Source organism: Centroberyx affinis, unplaced genomic scaffold (assembly GCF_046629955.1).
Source record: "Centroberyx affinis isolate AG114_WGS23_722 - 3 ecotype Tasmania unplaced genomic scaffold, CSIRO-AGI_Caff_v1 ptg000779l_1, whole genome shotgun sequence".
NCBI lineage: Eukaryota > Metazoa > Chordata > Actinopteri > Beryciformes > Berycidae > Centroberyx > Centroberyx affinis.
Window position 1 is genome coordinate 13,370 of NW_027279387.1, and position 16,918 is coordinate 30,287.

Consider the following 16,918-nt stretch of genomic DNA (forward strand, 5'->3'; position numbering starts at 1 on the left):
GAGCGTTTTTGACTTTCACAACAAGGTGACTGCGGTGGTGCTAAGCGGACAGCGCCTGTTCAGTTCAGCTCTCCCGGAGACTCAGTCCCCTCCTCTGTTGCCTACCAGCTCACCTCCTTCCCACCCGACACTCAATCCGCTCTCTCCGTTTAAGGAGATACCGCCGGTAGATCTAGCTCTTTGTCTCTGCAGCCTTGGCAGATGCGCTGTTGGCCAGGAGGGATAACACTTTCTGTTTTCATTTAACGCATTGTTCGCTTGATTCCCCCGTGAGCGCCGAGAAGAAAAGATGCTGTTAAAGAGTCTTCTCTGCTGACCAATGTGTGGTAAGCAAGAGATGGAAAAAAGAGCGTGCTCAAAAACACCCAAACTGCCTGTTTATTTATTCGCAGCTTCTTCACACCCTGCCCAGCTCAAGCCTACTCACATCATGTGGAGCATGCCCAGTAAAGAGCGTTGTATTCGTTAAAACAGGCTGTCAAGTTCTCCCATATAGATGAAATTATCACTGCCGCCCAACCTTTCCCTCGTCGTTTGGAGAGTTATGGTCAGTCCGCGGCTGAAGCAGACAGACTGATGCTCTTCATGCACAACTGGGTAGAGAAGGTGTGACCCTGCAGCCATGAACGCGCATCCACCCAGCAATAAAGAGTCGGATCTCATAGGCAATGGCGCAATGATTTAAGATTTCAGCCTGTATTCACTTTAATGGGAATCCGCATAGTAGCCTATTTTCACAGAAATCTGCGTGGATAGCTGACGCCGTTAGTGCTGATATTTTGAAAACAAAGAGTTGTGAGAATTTCATTTCTGCTCACCTATGGGCTGCACTTGATCTGTCTAATTGTCCAATGAGCCCCCTTGTATCAAAGCTGCCAGCAGATGGCGCTATCTCTCACCGCAGCTTCCAGCACGCTGTTGATCTACAGTTATTACCTGTATAGTACAATCTATAGTAGGCTAAGTTGGAAAAAATGGCTAAGGTTTAAATAAACGCTTTTTATTATTATATGTTTCATTTTCTTTCTTTCTTTCTTTCTTTCTTTCTTTCTTTCTTTCTTTCTTTCTTCCTTTCTTTCTTTCTTTCTTTCTTTATTTCAATCAGACTTTTCACAGGAAAGTATTTGTGCTTTTGCCTACATTTGGCCTAAATATATTTTAAATTGCAGAGGAATAGGTTCACTTGTGCCGCTCCTCGCTCTTGCAAATGGAGAGCTTGCCGTTTTCTTAGCCCTTGCTTGCCCGCATCAATTGGTGGGCAGTTCTCCATCTCGGTTTTCACTCTTGATTATAAGGAGGAGTTTGCAGCATAGCGCCTATACCCCGACTGGCTGAATAAACTGAGCCAAGCAGAAACTCCGTGATCCCCGGACAGTAGACTGGCACAACAAACCTTTTGATTTGGTCAAAAAGAGGATCTGATCATACTGGCAACATGGCTGTGGCGGGCTGCACGAAATGCATTAAATATATGTTATTCTTCTTTAATTTTATTTTTTGGGTGAGTTGACCATGTTTTACTCTGTAACCTAAACGTTGTTGTTGAATATGTAACCTCGGATGTTAGTTAACATATTGTTGCTTTCCTTAAACTTTCCCTCTTCTTTGTGACTGAATGGACTAAGAGCTTTACACGTCTGTAGCCAAGGGGTTTATGCCATAATTCATAAATGATGAATCCTGGAGGAGATGCAGTGAGTTTCCAGTCCTGCTATTAATTATGCTGCTCTGTCTGGGGCTGCTCTTAGAGAGGGAGGCAGCATCAATAGAGTAAGGAGGCACGGCACAAAGCCTTGGCCAGGCAGAGCAGAAATGCTGTTACCCATGATCAACAGTTATTTTCTGCTTGGCCGAGCAGCAGTGCAAGGTGGCTGAAAGAGAAGCAGAGAGGAGCGCCCCGGGCTGTGTGGGGTTCAGGCTCCTCTGTGTTCTCACGGAAAAGGGACCGAGATAACACCGCTTTTTCCCTCCAGCATGTCTCTTTTTTTTTTTAAGACTCTCACATAAGCTCTGGTTCAGTTACTTGAAACAGTGGCTTGGCATCATTTTGTTATTGAAATTCAGTCATGTTCAGTCCACTCTGGGCAAGAAGGTCTGAACTCTGACATTAGTTTGGAGGGGAAAACGGAAAACATGAAGTTAACTGAGTAGTGGGGGATTTGTTGCTGAGAGGAGAGTGGCTGTCCTCAGATTAAACATAAATGCAGGAAGAATGAACAGGGGCAACAGAGTTTCTGGGGGAGGGGAGAGCTGTTTTCCCTCTGACATTTCCTTTGTTCCCACCTGGTCGTCAGTCTGTGGCCTTTGCTGTCTGCAAATGCTTATGAGTGTTCAGGAAAGACCTGTACCGCTGAAGCTTTTTAATTTTCCAAGTAGCTGTACATTCCCACTGCAAATTGTATTCTCCTTCCTCTTGTTTTCTAGGAAGGCTTAGTAGTTATTTGAGTCAAAAGGGACTTACCACAGTAGTTCATCCCCTTTTGCCCTTGTATCTGCCCTTCAAGCTTCATTACACCACATCGGAACTCAGGCAGATGTAAATTGCACTTCCTTGATATTCATGTGTTCATTCATAGTCTTACACAGTGAGAATCGATCACTCAATTTGTGAATTTCCCTTGCTTTCATTTTGTTCTCTGTATCAAGAACTTTTGTCTTTTTTTTTTTTTCTTTTTTTTTTTTAGATAAGCACAAAGTCGGCGTATCCTGGACACTCTCCACTTGATTTAGTGCTTCCTCTGTTGTTTTTTCTGGAGTGCCTGTCATTGTCAAAACTCTGAGTGCCCTCTCTTCCCCGCTTCGCTATTTTTCACATTGAGGATTCAGCTTCCTGTTTCTCAGAGAACAATGGGAAGCAGGCACGGGCCTAAATGTGCTGATAACTTGGTATAAACATTGGCATAAAGTAAAAAGGGGCCTCACCATATGAAGAATAAACTACACGACTTGATGTGCTGGATGTGATCCTTCTGCTTTTTTGCTCCATCATGTTTTTTATCATCACTTTTTTTTTATCAGGGTGTTTCTGCTTTATTAGGTACGGACGGTATAGAGGAGAGAGACAGTAAAGATAGAGGTTGAGAGAGGGGATAAGATGCAAAAAAAGTTCTCAAGTTGGATTTGAACCAATGACCCATGTTGTGAGGACATGGCATGTACTGAGGTGCCAAGATGTCCTTCCAAAACTTTTTTTTTTAAAGAGCATTGGACAGCGCATTCCCTCGAGGCCGAGCTGAGAGAGAGAAACATTAGAGAAAAGGTTCGGACACTGATCTGACCTTACAGAGTAAATGTGCGTGTAGTTCCAAATGTGAGGCCGCACACTGCTGCTGTCATATAAAAGCTTAATGTTTCTTTAAAAAAAAATATTAAAAATTGATAACTACAGGTTTATTTTAATATTTATGGTAACATATCTCTTGAATTTCAGACATTTTGAATGGCTATGATCTATCACAGGTTATCACTAAAGTAAAGCAACATGAAAGAAAGTAATAAAACCTCTCTCTCTCTCTCTTCCCGGGACAGCTGGCTGGAGGTGTGATCTTAGGAGTGGCGCTGTGGCTCCGTCACGACAGTCAAACCAGCAACCTGCTCATACTGCAGTTTGAAGGCCACCAGGCACCAGGCACCTTCTACATCAGTGAGTATACCATCATCAGTAAACTACCTCAGAGCTTCCCAACCGCTGCCTGGTTCATGTCTGTGACCCCAGTGTTTAAATCAAATATATATCTTTTTTCAGATCTTTCATTCCTCAAGGGAACAGAACTAAAGCTGAGCTGAACTGTGCTTGTTAGTGAGACTGCAAGGCTTCTGCAGAGCGGCTTTTTTTTTGCAGTGCAGTGCCATCAGCAGTGAATTTTCATTTGACAATTAGATATTATCATCATCGTTATCATTTAGCTGGACTTCAAATTGTTCTAGGGACTATGTTTTTATTTCATTTCATTTAACTCTCTTTCCAAGGTTGGGAAAGCCCGGGCTGCTTGTTATTATTTCATGCTTCATTGCTGACTGTCCACTGACAGTAATGGGGTCAATTTGGACACATGCTGAGCAGTAATTTTCATGTGTCCCAGGCTACTCATCATCACGAGCATTCACCTTGACACAGTAGTTACCTTCCCTCTTCTGCTCTCAGGATTAGTCCTGGGTCTGTTTATGCCACTCCCCACACTACAGGAAGCTCCCTGTTAATAGAGCGACCATAGTTAGTTCACAGTTAGTTCACAGAAATGCCTGCTTTCATGTTCAGTTGGGATCATGTGAGTAAGTTCCAGAAATAGCAGGAGCGGAGTGACCTCTGAGAAAAGACAGGAAACAGGACCTGCGTAAATCCGCAGTGTGACTAAGAGTGGCTCAGCAAGTGGCTATTGCACAGTAGATATGTTTTTACTTGGCTGTCATTCTGACACTGATGACCGCATACGTGGTCAGACTCTGATAAACACACATGCCCCGTCCTGAAGAATAGCCTCCAGATCCCACATCTTCAAAAAGTCTCTGCATCGATGTGCTTTGAAGAGCAAGTGCCAGATGTTTTGGACAGATGTAGAGGCGTGTGTGTAAGTGTGTGTGGGCAGTGAGTGTATGAACAGTCTGTGTGCGTGGTGCACAAATAAGAGCCATAATGTGCCTTCTGTCCCTCATGCTGTAAGCATCTGATTCACAGGATCTATCAGGAGGTTTGTGTTCATGCAGTGCAGCTTGTTCTCTATCTACACTACCAGTCAAAAGTTTGGACTCACCTGATTGAATGTACTATGTTTTTCCATTACCTTAAAGCCATTTTGATCTAAAGGCTTATGCTTAAATGCTAAAATTTGTTTCTTAGACAAATATAAATAGTGAAGTTGATGCCTATGAATGAATTTCTTTCCAAAGCCTTTGCCTTTCCATCAAGGCAAAGGGCGACTACTTTTAAGAATCTAAAATATAAGATAGTTTTGATTTATTTATAACACTTTTTTGGTCACTGCATAATTCCATTTGTGTTATGTGATAGTTTGATTTCTTTCCTATTATTATAAAATGTGGAAAATAGTAAAAAATAAAGAAAAATGTGGTGTGTCCAAACCTTTGACTGGTAGTGTACTGTACCTCTGTAGAAATTTTGCCCCACTGCCATGTTCTGCCAAAGCACTGCCTGAAGCATATGTGCTCCTGGTCGTTTTCATCCCATAAATCCTCCTTCACTGCCCTCAGCCGTCCACAGATGGACCCCAAAACCTACAATATATGATATGATTAGAACATTTCAAAGGTCCATCGACTCAGTTTGTTGTGGTGGTGAACTTTAGTGCGCCCATTAATTTACATTTGGGCTGCTCCACTCCCATACTTATCCTCAGTAAGTATACGGAGCGCACAGAAACCCATGCTTTTTATAGAGGAAAGACACACTCTTGATTTTAAAGGCAGGGCGGCAAGAGGGGCCCACCCAAGGGAGATCAAGGGAATGTTCCTTTTTTTTCCCCCCATGAACACACGCCCTTGCATAATTCAAATAACCTTGTACATCTGCTCATTACCCCTCAAATTAGAGTCTGGAGTGGATGTTTTTAGCATGCTGGCACACCAAAGTGGTATTTATGTAAGGCTGAAAATACACATTCTCCAGCAGCTGAAATCATTATTGCTGGCAGTTGTCGCTGGTCCAGCCTGGTCATCCCTGCTACTGAGAGTACAGCATGCTATAGCTGATATAGGTGTGACAGAGTTTGGTAGACAAGAGGACAAGATGTTTCAGTGGCTTTATATGATGCACTAAATGTATAATGCTGAGCGTCTGCCAGAATAGCTTTTGTGCATTTTCCATAATTGAAACAAATAAACAAGAGGGCTGCATTGTGGGAAAGAGTGCTGTAAGAATGATGATGTAAAAAACAAAATGCATGAATATAGTTTTGTACAAGAGCCATTTCCTGAAGCCCATTATCCCTGTCCCAGTGGCCCTAACACTAACCCCAGCTCCCAGTTTACATAGTCACTTAGTTACTTTCCTATTTAGAAGCCTGCATTGTTGATGTTTTAACCACTTTGTCTAAATGGCAAATTTCCTATTCAAACTGATTGATTGCAATCCTGTTTGCCATATTCTTTTAGTTGTTTATACAAGTAAAAACCAAAGACAGACAGAGTGACTCCATTAAAGAGTAATGCTGATTCCCACTTCTCTCAGTGTGCAGTGAGTGTGTGTGTGTGTGTGTGTGTGTGTGTGTGTGTGTGTATGAATGAAAGCGAGGCATTGGCAAGAGAGCCAAATAATGCTCAGTAGTGTAATCGGCTATACAAACCTGTTTTTTTCATCCTTGATTGTTTTGATGCTACATTCAGGACCACGCTGTCCTAGAATATGTTGGGATGGAACGAATATAATGTTATCTCAAAATGTCTTTACTGTAGAAGGATAGTTAAAGACCCACTGAGCATCTTCTTTCTCGTATCTTTTTTGGTAACAAGATGACATATAGGGAGCTTTTTGAATGATTAACCCTCATCTCAACAGTGACATGTGATTGGGTTTTTCTCAATTTTTTTATGTCAATCTCTGACAAAGTGGACTCGGGTTCGCAGCTCTTGCTCTGTGCTCTTCTTGGAACAGCGAATGGGAAGTGAAAATCTAAATGGGGGTTTTAGCTGGTGTTCACCTCCCCCTTTTTTCCCTCTGGAGATTACACTGAGCAGACAAGAAATAAATGAACTTCCCTGGTGGTATAAAATTGCCTGTCTCCCTTAAAGTCTCAATACCCTTCAAACCTCAAAGGGTGTTGTCATAGTAATGGAAGGTAGTGGAAATAATGCCTGCTTTGCTGCATTGCTGGGTTACTGGCCCTGGTAGCCATTTCCCTCCTCGACAAAAACACCAAGTCCTGAAAGAGAGAGGGGAATAAAGGAAGAGGGTCTTAGTTAGTAGTCTCCTTAGTAGGGAGAGAGAAAGAGAGAGATAGAAAATGTGAGGATGTGGAAGGATAGTGCGTGATATGTGCGGTGGACTGGGTGGTGTTGGGAGTCCGTAGACGCAACAGAGTCAGAGCCTCTTACTGGGTCTGTCTGTCCCTTTAGACTGCTCTGTCAGGGTGCATTAGATGCTACGTCTGTGCGTGTGTGTGTGTGTGTGTATGTGTGTTTGCGTGCGTGTGTATGTGTGTGAGAGAGATCTGTGTAAGAATACCCAGTAAGAAAAACCCAGAAAAGTGGTCACTTTTCTAGGGATTTTACTTTTAAGGGGTTACAGTTAAATTCATAGTTAGACTAATTTTAAGATAAGGGTAAAGGTTGCTATGGTAAAGTTAATCACCTAACTGTTAAGGTTAGGGAATGAATGTAAGTCATTAGATTGTCCTCAAACATTGTTAGGGCTGAAGACTGCTGACCCCTAAACTTTCTGGAATTTTATTACCTTTAAGCCTTTTATTTATTCAGGTCATTTAGGTTTATTAATTCCTGTCAGAGCTGAGCCATCCAACCTCTAACCTCCGCTGCACCAACCCTCCTTTTATTACTCTAATGAAGAGATGACCAAAGGATCTGCACTAAATATATTAAATATTTACCCCTGCATGAAGTACAGCATAAACTTAAAGGGACCCTATTGCAGGAATTCACATTTTCCTCTATTTATATACATATGTGATTAAAGATGTTTAATGTAGACATTGTTGAAATTTGATTTTGTTTGAGTGGTTAAATTTTAAATTATTGTATTTTCAAAAATCGATCTGTCTCTAAAGCAAGTGACAACTTAGTCTTGACTGGCTCTCCTCACTAAAGAATCACTCAAATCCCTCCAATCAGGCAAGTTTGCAGCATTTGAACTGACATTCCCCCGGAAAGCCTCCACTCAGCCGTTTACCTCATTTGAATTAGAGGAGCTGGTGTTGTCAGCCAATCAGAGTCCAGTATTGTGACTGCTCTGCCTGTGAGGATTTCGTCCTCATATTCATTCAATAAATACCCTTTTAACCAAACTACATTTATTTGCAAAACTTCATGAAGAACATTATTATTCTGAGCTATAGTAGATTTTAAAACAGAATCATGAAAATGGAATCATATGGGACGTTTAAACGCAGTTGTTTCTCTCAGCTTTATCTCCTTTTTTCAAGCCACTGTGATGCATTCAGTCAGCCCACAGCTGATTGGTGGGATACAGCTTGAAAATCTATTGATGTTAAGGCCTTAATACCAATATGGTCACCTTGCGGTTTATCTTTGATGCAGAGAAAGTCCCTGTTTCTCCATACTCTTTTATTTCTTTAAGTCTACAGGAAAACATCAGACAGATGTTTGAGGTCAGGAACTGTGTCGCTACACATTGGCTTTTTCCTGCACCAGCACATTTCCTCTCTGTGTCTGTCGCATACTTTTGAATATCATTAGAAGCAGAGGCAATTGCGTATTTTCTGTATCACGATGGACGATAGCCAGAGATTGTTTTTGTCCGGTTAATAGATTGCTTGATCTCTCAGTATAAAGGGTTCTACGTTCCTCAGTATAACAGTCTAATTACACAAGGATGTGTGTGTGTGTGTGTGTGTGTATTCACATGGTTCGCCCCTGTTTCCTGGGGAAGGTTAATGCTGGGGGTCAGGGGTCAGGGCAGAAGGGGTTTTGTGGGGGTTGGGGTGTCTGGAAGGCATTTCCTGGCCTGGCAGCAGAATGCAGTGTGGACCCCCCCCACCACCACCTCACGACCTGGGAGGTTTTCGTTTCCAGGATGTCAATAATGTCATGTCATCCTACAGGCCAGGCAAGAGAAACATCCAGGAAGTCCATTACCAAACAATGTATGGATCAATGAGCGGGCACCAGCCACCCGCAGCTCTTACACTGCCTCCTAGTGGTATTGCACACACAATGCCCCACTGACCACGTTCTCTTAAAATACTCAAGTTTGACGCACAGTTTCTTCCTCTCTTTGCCTCTTTCTCTTAATAGGTGTGTACATACTGATAGCTGTCGGGGCTGTGATGATGTTTGTGGGCTTCCTCGGCTGTTATGGTGCCATCCAGGAATCTCAGTGCCTCCTGGGGACGGTGAGTGTGTGGAGGAGGACTCTCTTCTGTTTTGCATGTCAGCCAAATGTAGCTCCAGCAGCTGTGTGATCCACAGTTGATGTTAGACTACTTGAGTTTCAGTATGCAGGGAATTTAAATAGACTCTTTTGTTTACGTTTTATTTGGCACTTTGGGATTAAAATATTTCATGCTCTTCCCCCTTTCTTCCTTATTCAGTTCTTCTTCTTTTTGGTGTTGCTCTTTGCTTGTGAAGTGGCTGCAGGAATTTGGGGTTTCATGAACCGGGACACAGTAAGCAAACGACACACACACACACACACACACACACACACACACACACACACACACACACACACTGGAGCATTTAATGACATTTGCACTGATTTTCCACCCACACCTCTATTACAATGAACCCCTTGTATTTCTTGTGTCACTAAGCCAACCTACCCAACTCTATCCACAGATCTCGAAAGAGCTGATCACCTTCTATGATTCAGCGTACATCAAGGCTGTGGATGTGTCAGGGTCTCCGAGCAAAGACGCTGCCATCAAGGTGCTGGAGGTTTTCCACACTACGGTACGCCATCATTTCCTCATTTGTTCCTTGTGTGTTCTTATACATATCAATGTTTGTTCTATGTGTGAATGCAGCAGTAAGATTGCAGTGTTGTACTGAGATATTTCTATTCATAAGGCAATCTTTCCATTGTGCATTTGTTGAGTGAGTGAGGGAAAGAACTGGCTGACCTCTGGGTCTCTTCTGCAGCTTGACTGCTGTGGTAAAGGAGATGACAGCCCTCTCTTCACACAAGTCACCAGCTCCTTGTGTCCTAAAAAGACTGTAGAGGACTTTCTGAAATCTCAGGTACGTACAAATTCTTATTCAGTGATAAAGACGTGGTTCAATTGATTCATTTGAGGCTACAAATATCTGGTCTGGATATCTCTTCATTGGCTTTGCTTCCTTCACACTTTTTGACATTTTTGTAACAAAATATTTGTAGCACAGCTGACTGATAACTTTATACATTCTCCTCAGTGATTTTTCTGAACTGAAGAGAAGGCAGTGGACTGCTTAGCAACATCACTTGATTGGTTGTGAGACAGGGAAAAACATAAACTTTGGTATTTGTGAAATAGCAAGTTAAAATGAGCATCAGTCAACCTTATCTTTAAAATCAGCAGGTTCTGATTTATTAATAAAACAAGCATTTGCTCCTAGTTATAACGTCTATTGAACCGTGTAGTTTTCCCACTAACTGATTGACTGATTTGCCAGTGCTGTTATGGAAAAGGGTAACTGATATCAAAATGGAAAAATATCAGTGCCCAGTAAAGATAGAGGGGGGGGATAGTAAAAAATAGTTAGTATTTATGTTACTAATGGATGGGATATCTATTAGATTATGAATTATGGATGATGGGCTGTTGGATTATTTACTCATAATTTTGCGATGCTAAAAACATTTGTCATTTGACAACTTTATATCTTAATTGACAGTGAAACCAGCTCTCTATTATCCATGTCCTATGAGTCAGTAACTACGCATGAACAGTAGAAAGTTGTCATTTCTCATGCTGGTGTGGCAGTTGTCTTTATTCTCTCTCTCCCTCCCCTCCCAGAGCTGTCATGACAAGCTGATTGAGCTGTTTTCTGAGAAGCTCTACCTGATTGGCCTGGCTGCCTTGGTGGTGGCTGTCATCATGGTGAGTGTCAGAGCGAAGGCGAGGCCTGTAGAAAATGTAGATAGATATTTCACATCCACTATTGTGTGCACAGGCTTACTACACTCCCATCAGCCTGTTCAGTCACCATATATATTCCCAGAGATTCATTCTTGAACTCATATTCTTATCTCTTAGCTGTGATAACAAGACAGGTGCTGAAATGCAGACATATTGAATTAAGCAGTCCTGTTCTTTCTCCCATTTAGATCTTCGAGATGATCTTCACCATGGTGCTTTGCTGTGGGATCCGCAACAGCCCAGTGTACTAAGAGCCAGCCAATGGGCAGCAATGGCTGTGATGGCATCATTTTATAATGTGTTTCTATATATGTGGCAGTTCCTCTATCTTATGATTATAATACAGCACAATGGATATTTCTCCCCATATTATAGATTAGAAAATACAAACTGCTTTTTTTTAATAATGCTAATCCTAATACATGCAATGGTGTCACACATTTTTCTTACACAGCAATTCAGATTTTGTATGTTTCATGCAAGACTTCTTTTGGGTCTTTTATATATGTTGTGAAATATTTCTCTGAAGTCATTGAATTCAATGCTCTTTTTACGGTTGTATAAATTGTATATATACTCATCATATGTTAATAACACTTAGTCAGGAGAGTTCATATGTTCCCTGTTTGATTGTTTGTGATGTACCACCCTACAGTGTGCCAGTGTTGTACAATTTAATTAAGCAGCAGAGTTTCAGTTGTCCAGGGTAATGTACTGCTTTACTCTAATGATTATCAGGAGTCAGCCGGTGTGTTTGCTTTTCATTGTGTGTATCTCTTCTTAGTGCCTAATGAACTGTCCTCATAATGTTATGCTGTCTCAAATAACTTGTGAATCCCTCTCCTTAAATGATGACCCCTCATGCCAAGTCCTCTTACTCAAGCTGTTTTAATAATGCTAATAAATTATGTCTTCTCTCTTATACTTTTTGGGTGGGTCAGTGTGCACTACACAGAGTGCAAGGAGTCACCTAATGACAGGTAGCTTTGACAGTTTCAGACGTGGATTAAGCCAAGTAAAGTCCTAAAATAAGTGTAGCTTCCTTCCAATGACAATCTCCATTGTGATATTTTTTTAGGTCTAGGACTTGGCTCAGTCCGTGCCTGTGTCAGACATGCAACATGAACCCTTCATTTTACTAGAAACGACCTTATCTGCAGAAGGATCCCTTTCCCTTTTCAACGTCCCTCCGGCAGATTCCTGACTGTTCAGTGTCCATTTGGCCTCATGTCACCACAGGGGGGCAGTGTGATATCACTACCCCTCTTGCCCAATCAGCACATTCCCATTGCAACACGCAATGTGGAATACATCAGAAGTCAACTGACAGCACTGCTGGTACATCCTTGGCACTGCCCACCACCAGCTTTTATGGCAGGAGCCACACCTAGCATTCAAAATGTGTTTGTTCTGCCAACAGGTTTACTTTCTCACCAGAGGAAGGAGCAGTTATGCAATAATGTCACGAATAATGAAATATGAAACTCATTCATGCTGCCCCCCCCTCCCTACACACACCCACCCACCCACACACACACACACACACGCACACACACAAAAACACATCAACATACATTTATTATAATGCACATTTGGTGCACGATGTTTGCGTAACATTTGTAGTCCTGTACCAAAATCTAAAACAATGGTTGTGCAAGTTCAAGCTAAGCAAAAATAAATGCCACACAGTATATAAAAAATCCAATCTATCCTCTCTGTAACAGCTCTTCTCATTCACTCAACAACTTCTGTTTCTTCCATAGTTCAACTTCAAGTTAAGTGACAAACACACTGAAATCAACTTAGTAAAATGCATGCAAATGAAGAGTCAAAAGTGATGCAATAGTTGGTATCATCCACACTGCTTGGATCTCTGAATGAAACTTCGGGGCTGTAACTTCACTGTAGTGAAGTTACTGCGATATGGATATTTTTGTGTTTATTTTATTTTATTATGCATCAGAGATTACCTAAGCAGTTTCTCGGTGTCTCCACAGACTCACAGCTGGCTCCTGACGCATCAGACTGTAGACAGAGCAGAGATGTCACTCTCTCACTCGCTCTCAATCACTTTCTCTGACACACACACGCATGCACACACTCACACACACACACACACACACACACACACACACACACACACACACACAGACACATACGCACACAGGGACACACACACTACTCTTGAGTCATAACCTGTGGGCTGATTTCTGTCACAGTACCTCTGAACTGGGCTGTGACATCAGTAATACAGCTGGTTTGACTACAGTCGTTGAGTCATAGGCCTATAGCACAGAGCCTGAATGAAATAGTGCAACAAAATAAAAATAAAAACTGATGTGGATTAACACAGAAAATCAAATACTGTATCAAACGTTTTTGTCTGGCCTCGCAGTCTTTCCTCCTCACAAGAAGAGCAACAGCGAGGCCAAGTGTGTTATTTCTTTTCACTCGTCCTCCCCCTCAGTCAGACACTTCTCCCCCCCTCCATGTTCCACTTACACACCCTATGGTTTCATGCTTTCCTCTCTGAGTCATCCTTTTCTTTTACGTCTGTCTCTATTTACCTGGGCCCAATGAAACAACTGTAATCGTCAGGGCGGTGACAAGTGATTTTCACTATAACTTCTTTACTTTCAAATATCCCATCAGATCAGATCACTTGGTTAATAGAGCAGCACTAATCACAGGAGAACCTGCAGAATCCCTCAGCCTTAATGGTAAGTCAAGATTATATATTGTATACTGTATTATTTTAGCTGATACCCATTTTGGTTATAAAGCAAAATTCCTGTCACCATCACAAACTCATTAGGAAGCAGTGTAATGAGTACATATGGAAGTTTTTATTTGATATATTATATTTCCCACAAACATGTATTTTTCACTTGTGTTTTGTAAAATCATACCCACAAAAATATCAGTAAATTGGATTTGAATGAAAGAATTTGGTTCAAAGCAGCCTATTGCATTCATATTCCATTAGATTCCCTTCCAGCCCTGAAGAATATGAGGACTTTATCAATAGAAAATGTTTTTACAGTTAGTGATCCATTTCTTTCTGATACCCACGTGTTGAAAATGCAGTATGTAGCCTATTAGGTCTTATATAATCCTATAATTAGGTCTATTTATTGTCTATGGCTTTTATTGTTGATTATTTGATTATTTTCGCCTAATACTTATTTTTATAGTTTTGACTATAATTTATACTGAACTCGCTTCGTGAGACAGGCCCCGAAAAATGTTTTATTGGCAGGCATATGTACAGCATCTGGTAAAAACACAAATGAAACGCATGAACATTGAGAGCTCGGACAATTGCTTGATTCAAAGGACCAATTGTCCAAGCCCAACCGTGCGGGTGGCTCAATTGTAGGCCTTCTTTATCTTCATCTTGTCGAGCTGATGTCCATTCACCATACACACAGACATTGATAAGTTTCCTCACCATTTGAGAGATGTAATGTTTGGCAAAGTTGGAAAATCGGCTTTTACAACTTTGGTGGCCAGTAAGAGCAATTTCTTGAGAATGTGGGGACTGCGAGGCAAAAAAGGCCTTCAGCTCAGTCTGCACTGACCTGAAACAGTAAATGGGAGAATTCTATCACCTGTTTACTTGCCTCCAGTCTTTGTCTCATCAGATCCGGAAGTAGTCTGCAGGTCTTTGTTAATGGTTTGAACAATATCAGACACTGCAGCATCAGCACACAGAGAGATACTGGATGGCAGCACAGCAGATGAGGCCTCTGATTTTGCACTGCCAGCTCTATTAGCAGTACTAGTAACTGAGCCAAGAGTCAGACTACTCTCACTGGCCCGCTTGACAAGGATGCCACTCACAGCTTTGGTGACTGTGGTGACAAAGCTGTCTGATGCCAATTTCTCTGTGACCTCCCCTGACTCTGCTTTGTCCTCGACATTCGCATTGTTTTCAGTGTTGGCCTGCCAGCACTGCCGTCGTGTGCAGCTGCTCTTCATTTTACCCACACATCTCTTCAATATGGTAGCAACATGACCTTCCATATCACGCAGAGCACTGGTGCAAGAGATGCAGCCACTGACAAACACCACGGGCACCTCATTCCCCCAAAACAGGGGTCTGGTTGGCCACAGACAGGGCAGAGTTTACCTTCTATGCCACCTTGTTCCCAACCAACTGGGTCAGTTCCACTGAGCTCACGGATCTCGGCACCCGGGCCTCTAGAGCATCAGTGAAAAATTCCTGAAGCGAATCTCCGAGGCTGGCAAGGATGCGTTCCTCAGGTCTGTGAAGCTACAGTCTGCCCTGTGGGAGAAAAGTTCCCGGACCCCTTCTTAGACAGTGGGGAAATGTCACCATACTTCCTGATGTAACTATAAACCAAAGGCATTATAGCATCCAGGATAGATGTGGAGACCAACTTAATCATCTCCACGCACCTGTCGGGGCAGCAGCTGACGGTGCCAGCTGCGATCATTTGCCACTGCTCTGGAGTCAGTTCATCCAAGCATTGGGTAACCAGCGGGCAGAGGGCCTCTGATCTAATAATGGGGATTTCCATAATATTGGGCCTCTGGGATCCTGCTTGGTCCTGGGCTTTATCCTGCTGATTTTCCACAGCATCCAATAAAATCTAACAGAGATAAAATCAATTAGTTTATGGGACATATCAGCGTGACATCACAAGATGCATTACACTGGCCAGAATAATCAGAAATAAGAGACTTCTGGTTTGGGCGTACAGCTTTCAAAATAAAAGTGCAATATTTTAAACGTGCAGAAATATTGCTTTAAGCCAATTAATTTGTATTTAATCATCAAATCCAATAAGTGAGCACCCAGATTATTATTTGATGTCATAATAATAATGAAAATGCTATAATATGTGCCATTTGTAACTATAAAGGCTGCATATATTACACTGTGCAGAATATACAATAGACTAAATTCGGTAGTGTAGCCTACAGTTCATCTTTCATTGCTACTGCACAAGATATGGGTCAAAACACTCCTGTACCTGCCTGTCGACTAACTGAAATCAGTGATTTGGTAATTACTTCACAATTACTGTAACACTGGTGGTGGTGAAGAGTGTGAACAGATTTGGGTGGAGCATGGGGAATTCCTTGCATGAATGCCACCATAGAAGGTGATTTCACCGGAGTTGATGGGTTGAGGAGGGAGGAAGCAAATGGTCATAGATCTACTGCATCCTGTTCAGCGTAAACATATTGATTGCGATCTGCCTGGGGAAATGAAGCCCTCTGCTATCCTCAGGGGAAATGTTTGGCTGATTGAATAACATTTAGACATGGTACTCTTGATTTTCAGTTCAAATGCATTGAAACAAAAGAAGAAGAAAAGCAGTCAGGAATCCAGGAAATAAAGGAGTTATGGAGGAGTTTATTCCAGCTCGGCCAAATCCAGACAGATTGATACTCCATTTTCTCACACTCTCACTATCGATTTATTGTTTTGACTCATGGTTGCTATGCACAAATAAAACAAGCTAGATAAAACTAAGGTGTGGCACCAACTTAATAATAGAGTAAGACTGCACCACACCTTGTAACAGACCTCCATTCACGTCATTTGCAAAACTGAACTTAATTCCATGTCAATTTGTGAAATCATGATGAAAAACAGGAATAGGAATATACTTTTCAGAGCCCTAAAATGGCCCCACTGGCACTTACTGTTATATAACATAAAGTTAGGCCTTGGTGGTAGGTTATAAACTGTAATAGTCTAGTGATTACAACTATAAAAAGAACAGCAATATGATAAATAAGTTAACAGCAGCATCACACACCATACTGAAAAAATGACATAGGCTATGCCTCAGAATATGTTTCAAAGTCTATAAAAATGGCCAAAAAAAGGTGACTGAGAGGACAAACATGAGGGTGATCTGCTCTTTCTATAGCTGACCAGGTGAACCAAGGTGAAAGCTTATTAATTTCACTGATTAAATCCACTTCAGTCGTGAAGGGGAGATGTAGATGAAGATGAGAGAGCTTAAAGAGTTTTAGTTCTCTTTATCATGGATTGTACACAATGGGATGCAACTCAACAGTAGGAGGAGGAGTTCCTAATATTTTGTACACTGAGTGTATATTTTGGACACATGAACCACATTTTCTTCTTATGACCCATTGGCAACATA

The 16,918-nt window shown here is 41.8% G+C and overlaps 1 protein-coding gene across 1 annotated transcript; it reads left to right on the plus strand.

Annotated features, from left to right (window-relative positions):
* Positions 1-1,343: 1,343 nt before the first annotated feature.
* LOC139644741 (CD81 antigen-like) lies at positions 1,344-11,689 on the plus strand. The gene is made up of 8 exons (XM_071520205.1): positions 1,344-1,501; positions 3,529-3,643; positions 8,944-9,041; positions 9,240-9,314; positions 9,487-9,600; positions 9,790-9,888; positions 10,647-10,730; positions 10,958-11,689. The coding sequence occupies exons 1-8, from the start codon at positions 1,436-1,438 to the stop codon at positions 11,018-11,020; spliced, it is 714 nt and encodes a 237-aa protein (XP_071376306.1). The 5' UTR covers positions 1,344-1,435; the 3' UTR covers positions 11,021-11,689.
* The last annotated feature ends 5,229 nt before the right edge of the window (positions 11,690-16,918 follow it).